The following is a 10842-nucleotide window of genomic DNA, read 5'->3' as shown; positions in this document are numbered from 1 at the left end:
CTCTCTAGATTTGGAAAGTTTTCTTCCAAGATTTCATGGAATAGATTACCAATGCCCTTATTAGTTCCCTCACCTTCTGGGATACCAATTATCCGGATGTTTGGGCACTTAATGCTGTCTAGTATTTCTCGTATAGTATTCTCATTTTTTAAATTATTTTCTCAGCTTTTTTGGTTGTTTTTTCTGTATCAAAGGTTTTGCCTTCCAACATCTGAGATTCAATTTTATGCATGGGCTAATCTGCTTTTAATACTTTAGAAGGACGTTTTGATTTCCTGAAGGGCAGCCTTCACCTCTAAATAGCTCCATTTGATTCTTTTTTTTTTTGGAGAGGTTTTTGTTATAGGGCGCGTACGCTCGCCAGAAAGAGAAAGAAAGATAGAAAGTGAGAGATCACCCCCCGGGGGGGATGGCCATGCCGCAATCCCTTCTCCTCCATTCTCCTCTTGGGATCCTGGGTACGCGCACGCACACACACCCAGTGTGAGTTTAAGTCACCGGTATGGGACTGAACCATGGTCAGCTACATGGGAGTCCAGCGACATAGCCATTACGCTAACTGCTGGTCCCTCCAAATGATTCTTTTTTATGGTATGTGTTTTCCTCTTTCAGATCATGAAAGAACTTCAACACCTCCTGGAATTCGTTCTCTTTTCTCCTGTATCTTCTGCAGTTCATCATCTTACCTCTTGCATCTCATTTAGTTTTGTCACTATGAATATTCTGAAGTCTCTATCAGACATTTCCATGAATTCTACTGTACTGTCTGTGGATGATGAAGTATTGTTCTTTTCCCTTAGGGGAAAGATACTTTCTTGGTTTCTCATGTTTCTTGTGCCTCTACGGTTGTTTCTGGTCATTCTGTGATAAAATCTCTCCCCCATAGTGCTTAGCAATGTGGTATCAACAGTAAGATTAGGAGTTCAGATTTATAAAAGGAAATGAGCCAGCTGATTTTTGACAGATGTCTCATAAACATCCAATGGGGAAAAATTGGTCTTGTGAACAAATGCTGCAGGTGAAACTGGAAATCCATCTGAAGATGCTCAACTCCTCTCTCTCCTATATACAAAAACAAACTCAAAATGGATTAAAGTTTAAACATAAAACCTGAAACCATGAAATTACTAGAAGAAAACACAGAAGAAATGCTTCAAGACATTGCTCTAGGCAAAGAGTTTTAAAATAAGACTTCAGAAGGATGGGTAGCACAATAAAAATTGACAAATACAATTATATCAAGCTCTAAAGCTTCTGCACAGCAAAGAAAACAATCAAAAGGGTGAAAAGACAATCTACACAATGGGAAAATATACTTGCAAGACACATATCTGAGAAGAGATTAATAACCAGAATATATAAGATACTTCAATAGTTCACCAACAAAAATACCAAATAACATGATTAAAAAATGGGCGATCTTGGGGCCAGCAGGTAACGTGGTGGTTAAAGGTGCTAGACTTCCACATGGCTGACCATGGTTCAAGTCCCAAACTTGGTGACTTGCTTTCTCACTTTCTCCCTCTCTCTGATCAAACTGGAAAATAATAATAATAAATAAATTTTAATAAAAAAAATTTTTTTTTTAAAGGGCAATCTTAAGCTAGCTGGCAGTGTGAGGGTTAAGGTGGTTGGATCCCACATGGCCAACTGTGTGGTTAAAATCCCAGACTTGGCAGCTTGAAAAACATACCAGGTACGTGTGTGTGTGTATGCATGCCCAGGACCCCAAGAGGAGAGTGAAGGAGAAGTGCAACGGCCATCTGCCTGAGGGTGCTTTCTCACTTTTTTTCTGTCTTTCTCACTTTGTCTTTGGTGAGCACATTCAAAATTATAAACAAAACAAAAGCAACTAAAAGGGAATCTGAATACTTCTTAAAAGAAAACATGAATGGACAACAAGCACACTAGAAAAAGCTCAACATCAATAATCACCAGGAAATGCAAACCAAACCACAATGAGCTATCATCTTACCCAACTTAAAAATGACTATTATCAAAAACAAAACAATAACAAAGAAAAAAAAAGTGCTGGGTAGTTGTGGAAATAGTACAGCTAAATTAGTACAGCTGATTGGGAGAACAGTATTGAGGTTCCTGAAGAAACTGAAAATCTATAATCCAGTAATCCTACTACTATCCAAGGGAAAGGAAAATCAGTATGTCATAGAGATCAGCACTCCCATGTTTATTGTCATGTTATTATAATAGCTGAGAAATGCAATCAACCTAACCAACAACAAATAAATGGATAAATAAAATGTGGTGTACACACACAGGATTACTCAGCTATAAAAACAAAAACAAAAACAAAAAAAGGAGAAAAATCCAGTCATTTAAGGCAACATGGACAAATCTGAAGGCAATAATACTAAATGATATAAATCAGGCACTGAAGGACAAAAACTCTGTGATTCTCTCTCATTAGTGGAAGCTAAAAGATTCAACAATAATAGAAGCTAGGAAGGGAAGAGGGATGGGTTAGACGGGAGAACTTGGTTAATAGATAATAATATTGCAGGTAGACAAGTGGCCTAAGTTCTAGAGTACAATGGCACAGCAGAGTAACAAAGTTTGGAGACAATTCAATGTATACTCCAAAATAGCCAGAAGAGTGGAATTCCAATATGCACAACACAAATAATAAATGTTTGAGATGGTTTATTGCCCTATTTGATCATTACACAATTTATACATGTCTTGAAAAGCCATACTGTACCTTATAAATATATACGAATATTATTGTATAATATAAATTATAAAAAGCCAAGTATTAGTTATATAATTAAATATGCATATACTTATCTATATGCATGTATATATTAAGTATTTTGGGGCTAAGTATGCCAGATATCTGTAACTAATAATGGATGCTACAACATTCTAAAAATAACTTAAATACCCAATAACAGGAAGCTAGCAAATTACAGAACATAAAAGAAAATAATATATAATTTAAAAATTGAAACAAGAAAATATGGAAAATAATATGGAGAAAAAAATAAGCATTAAAATTAAATAGGCTTGCTTTTAGACAAACAAAGGAAAAACAAGAATATGAAAAGAAAAATAATCATCATGTCAGGATGGTAGTCATGGCTGAGTTCTTCCAACTCTCTATATTTTTATCAGTGTTTGGTTAGATTTATAGAGTTTTTAATAAACTAAAACCATACAAGGCGACTGTAGTTCAAGAATAAATCATCACAGGAAAACATTAAAATAAGTACTGTTGAAGGTTCCAAGAATCAAAATCCTTAAACATCTACTATTTTGCTGAAAAAAGCTAATCATACAAAATGTTTCAAATAAACACAAGATTTACATGAAAATGGAGTCAGGAATTTTACTATTGTACATACCATAATTGTTTACTACAGAACAGCCTATTTCAAAACATTTAAAAGCATTATTTTTTGTGTTTTTAGATAAGGTACATTTTATTTTAGTATATATTAGAATAAGGTTAAGAATATTAACAAGACGGGAAAGGAAGAAAGAAAAACAAGATGTACTGCTGTAAAGATATAAATCTGTTTGTTTACAAACATACTATTTAAAATCACTAATAAAGCACTGCTATAAATCCTTCTGTCATGCAAATAACCTGTTTCATTTCCTTTATTTAAAAATTATTTAGTTTTATTTATTATTATTACCTTTCAATGCACCAGAGACAGAGAGAGAGAGAGAGAGAGAGAGAGAGAGAGAGAGGGGAAGTGAGAAAGCAAGTCACCATGTCCAGGACTCAAACTGTGGTTGACCACGTGGAAGTCCAGTGGCTTAATCACCATGTCGCCTGGTAGCCCCCTTACCTTTTTAAAAAAATCTGTATTTTTATGTTTGTTTAGAACTAAAATACCTACATTTGAATAAAATCTGTCTGAATCCTCAGGCAAGTCAGAATTAATCAATTATTATCAGGTTATTTCTAGAAGCAAATTCATTGTTATTTATGGAAACTAGTCAACTATCTACCTTAACACAAACTAAACTATATGGGCATTTCAAAAATGGAAGAAAAATAATTTAAACGATGCAGTCAATTTCTTCCATTATTTCACTTAATAAACACATAACCTGGAGTAAACTGAGATGTGAGAAGTCACTCATCTGTTTTCTCAATTTAAGTCCTGAGAGCTTTTCATATAGTGAGACTATCTGAAGTCAATGACTCTGATTCTAGAGCTTAAACACACATTTTCATATACTATGGCACGTCAGCTATTTCATGCAATGCCAAATTGAAAAAAATAGCCAATGAAGGTAAGACACTACACATTCTTATTTTTCTACCTTTTGCCTTAAAAACCTAATCTCTGAGGTAAGATAAAATTCTATTTATTACAGCACGTATCTGACACTATTAGTATTTGACTATATGTGTCTGATAGCTAAATAATGTTAAAACTGTCTAAATCATTATTTAAATTTTGTCGACTACAGTCTCAGACAACAAAAACTATTTTAAGTTCTTGTTCTTTCTTTAAATTGCCAGAGTGCAGGGCTAGCAGGTGGCACTGAGATTAAGGTAGCTGGATCCCACATGGCTAACTGCACAGTTTGAGTCCTGGCCTGGTGGCTTGAAAATCACACTAGGCAAGTGTACATGCATGGCCAAAATCCCAAGAGAAAAATGGAGAAGAAGGGATTGTGGTGTGGCATGGCCTTTCCCTTGGTGGTGGTGGTGGGGGGTTGATGTCCCCTTAAAAGTCTCTCTGGCATGTGCACATACCAGTCATACTTCAGTTTCTTTTCTTCTTTATTTTACCAACCTGGAAGAATTTTGGGCAAGCACACATGCATACACTTTGTGGTGCAATTTTCAAGTCTTCAGGGCAAAATGAAATTGGATACCAGGGGATAGGTCCTGGTTTGTATCTGAAAGTCTCCCTGTACCTGCAAGCCTCCCTGTACCTGCTGTGTACTAGGAAAGGATCTTGGGGGTTGGGGAGCTCTCTCTCTCTCTTCCATGGAAGAAATAAACCAACTGCTTAATCCTCTAAAACAGGATTAATATTTGAAGCCTGTTTATTAAAAATCAAATTATTCTGGGGCCAGCAGGTGAAGTTATGGTTAAGGCACTGAACTCCCACAGGATCAATAGTAGTTTGAATCCTGGACACCTGGTGGCTTGAAAATCATGCCAGATGCATGTGCATGTGTGCTCACAATCCTGAGAGGAGAACAAAGGTGAAGGAATTGTGATGTGGCCATCCCCCAGGGGGTGAATTCTCACTTTCCCTCTCTGTCTCTCCTACAAATCCATGCACCATATAGCAGGACAAAAAAAAAAAAAAAAAAGGAAATTATTCTCTGGGAGAGAAGATGGTATGGTGGTTTAGGGGCTGTATCCTCTCACATAGCTGACTACGTGATTTGAGTCTTGGACCCAGTCGCTTGAAAAACATTCCAGGCACTTATGTGAGTGCCCAAAATCCTGAGCAGAGAATGGAGGAAAGGGAATTGGGGTGTGATCATCCCCTGGGGATAGGGGTGATTTCCTCCTCTCTCTCTCAGGTAAGCATACACACTCTATAGCAAAAATCTTTTAAAAATTAAAAAAATCCAATTATTTTTATTATTTCCAAACATTTAAATACATACCTGTATGATGCATAGAACTTAAACTTTCACTCTGTAGACCATTTTCATTTTTAGTCCTATCAGCAGTTTTCTGGCATGAAGATTCTCCTTTATTCAATTCGTCATTTTCACTTGCAGCGTGATTTATTTTCTTCATACTACATTTCACATTGTATATGTTTTTCCGATAACGAGGGTCACTTTCTTCCTGCCCAGCACTTGCATCAACTACAGCTACGCAATGCTTTTTGTTTAGCATCTTCTTAATCACAGGCTTGGCAGAAGAATTTTGTGAACAACTGTCCATTTCACTGGCTGAAGGAGAAGAAATACAACTGTCTTCTGCAGGTGAACATTATGGAGTGACTGCATTTTCATGGTAATGAGGATTAGGTTCATGTTTTGGCTTTTCCAAACCAGGGAAACAAACAACAGCCAAAAACCAGTGTGCACTGTAAAAAACAAATTAAACTACTAAATATATTATTATAAAAGTTTATTATATTTGGCAACAAATATCAATTTAATTTTTCTGCTAAAGTTTCTGTGAACAAATTTATAAAGGATGTCCTTTTTTAAATGATCAAATTAATCCACTGATTTATATGATCACCACAGAACATCTTCATTCACCGAATACAATGTCCATTCAAAAATAACATAATTTTTTGTTAGGAATATGTAACCTGATTCTCTTTTGCAAATAATCCTTCGCCCGTTTTGTCTTTACAATGAGAAGGTCATGGCTTTTTCAAGCAATTATGTCACTTAGCTGTTCATAATTCCTATTCAATAGAAATCCTCTTTATGTAAAATAACAGAAAAATATTCAATTTTATGATTAAAATGCCTTCAGAAGTCTAATTAGATTATAATTTTCAATGCTTCTTAAATATTATATATACAGTTAAAAAAAAAACAACCCTTCTACCATGCTGTGTATTTATTACTAATAAGGTAGGGGACAGGTAGTGATACAGTGGTAAACAAAACTGGAGCCATATGAGAAAGGTCCTGGGTTTGTATCCCAGGACCTCCGAGAGCATGCAGGGCATGGAAAGGTGCCCGTGACCCAGGATGGCTGAGACTGGGAATGAATCACTGTGTGAAGGTCCTGTTGGGAGTGCCTATCTCTCTGTCTCTCTCTTAAGCAAAAGGAAAGAACAAATTAATAAATACTTTAAAATTTTGGTAGGAAAGGCCTAATATTGAACATGCATATGCAAGTAATTCTTTGTCTCATGAAATATAAAACACATGAAAAGGAAACAGCATAGTCAATCTAGTTATTTGTGCAGAACCTCATGTATTAGTAGACTTCCAGCTATCAAGGAAGTGGCTAATGAAACAGCTGAACTCAGGTATTACAGTTCTCAAAAGAGAGTATAGACCATGAGAAAGAAGTTCCAGTCTTGACTAATATTCATCAATTTTTTTTGAGAGAGATTTTTGTTATAGGGCACATGCGCTCACCAGAGAGAGACTGAAAGCAAGAAATCATCCCTCTGGGATGGACATGCCTCGATCCCTTCTCCTCCATTTTCCTCTCATGATTCTGGCCGTGCATGTACACGTGCACAGCGTGAGTTTTAAGCAGCTGGGTCTGGGACTCAAATCACAACTGACCATGTGGGAGTTTAGTGCCTTAACCACTATGCCACCTGCTGGCCCCCATCAAAATTTGTTTTCGAAGGGCCTATTTGCTAGGTGCTAGATGCTACTACCATTAGGTGCTATGTGCTATATGTCTACCATTTGCCGTGGTGCTATACGCTGGGATACAATGAATAGGCTATAAATATAATTAGCCAAGCACAGTATTTGTTACATAGTCTGTGTTTGATAAATATTTGCTGAACGAAAACTTGACACGGAATACAAAATATTCTACATTCTAATTTCTACAAAATAATAGATTATCCAAAGGTATACTAAGAAACAGCACTATTAGTGGAAAACAAGTAACTTGACATGGATTACAAGATAACATACATTCTTCAAAATGTTACATTATCCCAAAGTAGCACTAAGAAATAGCACTATCTTTTCATAAGACAACATCTAGTGGAAAGGTCATAAAGGCTGCCTTCATCTTCAGTATTGTAAAGGCCAGATGGAAGAATGCCCCTCTCCTGCTGTTAATTATTAATCCTTAGTAATTTATGAATTTAGGTCAGATTAGAGTAGTAGAAAGAACACACCAACTTCCTCATTTATCAACTCTTAAGACACAGCTGACTGCAAATCACATCTCAATTTTGGAAATATTAAAATATAAAAATTAGTGCTTTAAAAATTGATGAAATATGGTATAATAGTGACTCTCAACCTATAAGCACAATCTAAACCTGTAACTGTTTTTCAACATTCCTTAGTTATACCAATATGGATAAGCTACAAATTTTCTATTGCCTCATATATAAAGAAAAAATATATCTATTTTTTCCTGGCCTGGGTGAAAAGAAAAAGTTAGATGGTTGTTTCCAACTTTTAAGAGCTAGAGTTTTGTTTCTATGATCCCTCCCCCCAAACATTTATTTATCTATCTGTGATTTTCAAGCACAGGTCCAGGACTTGAACAATGGTCCACCAAGTGGAAATCCAGCATCTTGACCACCACACTACCTGGTGGCCCTATATGATCCCTCTTAATAGAAATCATATTAATCGTAAATCACCTGTGAGGGATGAAGCTAAAATAGGTAAATTTATTTATCTTCAGATAAAGTCAATCTAAATACCAAATTTGTGCTCCTTGGTGATTACTGTAACAATTTCTAACAAAGAGCATATAAACATATTTAAAGACAATTACAACACTATACAGAAAAATTAAAAATAGATAAAATTCATGGCAGTTTATCTAATATAATAGTGACATAGATATTTGTGGCTTTATCTCTTCAAAGACAAAAACAAAAAAAGCTTTCTTGATTTGAATGCTATTTTTCCACATACTTATGGAACAGTCTCTTACAACATCCTTTACAGGCTCTACATCTTTTTTTATTCTCTACCTTTCACCAAGATGAATGGAAGCATTGGTACTATCTTCTACTTGCAAAAGAGGGACTTAGAAGGATGTACTTCTATCCCTAAATTATGTGGATCTCAAATTATATCTCTATTAAAATTTTTAAAAAGTTTTTGTATTTAAAAATTTTATAACTCATTTGTGATAAATGGCTTTCCTCCTTTTCAGCTTAAAAGTTACTTAATATGAGGGACCAGGCAGTTAGTGTAATGGCTATGTCACTGGACTCCCATGTAGTTGACCGCGGTGCGAGTTCCGGACCCGGTGGCTTAAAACTCACGCCGGGCGTGTGTGCGTGCGTGCTCAAGATCCCAAGAGGAGAATGGAGAAGGGATTGCGGCATGGCCATCCCCCTTGGGAGGTGGTTTCTCGCTTTCTGTCTCTCTGTCTCTCTCTGTCTGACTGGCGAGGGCACGCACCCTATGGCAAGAACCTCTCCAAAAGAAAAAAAAGTTACTTAATATGATAAATTAGCATCAAATGAAGAAATTAAAGTTTAACTGGTTTTAAATTTAGTTTTATATTTTGTTACAATATTTTATTATGATATTTTCAAAAATATAAAGCTTTAAAGATGTTCTGCTTGGGCTAGAACCAATGTTTTGACATAGCCTATTTTTGATTTGGCTAATTATAGAACATAGGTCTTGTACTTAAAACATGATTTTAAATAAATACTTTGGCTATAATATTATAGAGTGAATTTTTCATGAGAGGGGAAAAAAAAAAATTCCGACACTAGGCTGGCATAGCTACACTTTATTAGACATAAACAATCTCACGGAATACCAACCTCAGACAAGGTTACTCTCCAACCGTGATAAAATGAGACAAAGGCCATTCATTATTTGTCTAAGCAATGAAAACACAACCTCATAGTACAACCTACAGAATACCAAGCATCTCCTCTTTTGTAGTCCTTGACTACAGAGACTATAGGGCACAGGAAAACCAAAAACATGAGAATGCAAAAACCTCTCAAGTCTTAATACTATCTTACACATCAATGCCTCTATAGTCCAGGAAAGAGAATACTAAAAAATATTTAAACACTTGTATTTACTTAGGGAACTGTTTCAAGTAGTATAGTTTTCAATTTGAACAAATAAATACAATCACATTTTCTCCTTTTTGGTTAAGATAAAAGGGGCATTTTAAACTGAAGATTCAAATGCTCTGTGTGAACTAATTGTTTTTTTTTTTTTGAGAGGTTTTTTGCTATAGGGCGCGTGCGCTTGCCAGAGAGACAGAGAGACAGAAAGCAGGAAATCACCCCCCAGGGGGGGTGGCCACGCCGCAATCCCTTCTTCTCCATTCTCCTCTCGGGATCTTGGGAATGCACGCACACGCGCCCGGCATGAGTTTAAGCCACCGGGTCTGGGAATCGAACCGCGGTCGACTACGTGGGAGTCCAGCGACATAGCCATTACGCTAACTGCTGGTCCCTGAACTAATTGTTTTTATAAAGTAATATTTCTTACAGGATATTTGCTAGATAACTAGCAACAACATTTTTGAAAATAATATTCCATATTGACTGATAAAGGAAATTAAAGAAGTTTCTGGTTTAGTGTTTGCAAAATTCAGTACTGCACTGGATTCACTAGGAAATGGCATTAATTTTTGTAAAATAGGCAGCACAAATATGAATATATATATATATATAAAACAAACTTCAGAAGGAAGTTCTTTTTTAATAATTATTTTATTTAACTTTATTTTTTAAAATTTGAGCAGAAATGGACAGAGCAAGAGTGAGAAAGTGAGAAAGCAAGCTGCCAGATCTGGGACTCAGTGGTTGGCCATGTGGAAGTCCAGGTCCCTTAACCACCACACCACCTGCCAGCCCCCAGAAAGAAGTTTTAAAATAAATTCTTCTCCTCATGAACACATTAAAAAAAAAAAAAAAAAAGCTATCATTATTTACATAAAGAAAATTCTTACTCACGCTTCATTAAGGGGTACAAAAATAAAATCCTTCTCAAAAATATCTACATGCCGGGTCCACGTTTTCACTCTCCCATGTCGCTTTTGCTGTAATCTGTAAGAAAGAGATCAAGTATAAGCTTCTGTACATTATGAAGATTCAGATTAACAGCTCAAGCAGTTATATAAGATGGTTTAGTTAAAGTTAGAGAAAGAAAATAGGGTATCTAAGACAGAACCGGGTAGGTGTAAAATTGCTCATCCCTTAATGTGGAAGAAAGATAATTAATTCCTGC

The 10842-nt window shown here is 35.8% G+C and overlaps 1 protein-coding gene across 1 annotated transcript in view; it reads right to left on the bottom strand.

The window, feature by feature from the left end:
- SENP6 (SUMO specific peptidase 6) overlaps positions 1-10842 on the bottom strand; it is a 161896-nt gene that overhangs the window by 13803 nt on the left and 137251 nt on the right. Inside the window, 2 exon segments of the mRNA XM_027768233.1 lie at positions 5608-6038; positions 10569-10661. Coding sequence (XP_027624034.1) covers positions 5608-6038; positions 10569-10661 — 524 coding nt within the window.

This window comes from Tupaia chinensis, unplaced genomic scaffold (genome assembly GCF_000334495.1).
Source record: "Tupaia chinensis unplaced genomic scaffold, TupChi_1.0 Scaffold145685_1, whole genome shotgun sequence".
Classification (NCBI taxonomy): Eukaryota; Metazoa; Chordata; class Mammalia; order Scandentia; family Tupaiidae; genus Tupaia; species Tupaia belangeri.
The sequence above is the reverse complement of the archived record's forward strand: the minus strand, read 5'-3'. Positions and strand labels throughout refer to the sequence as shown.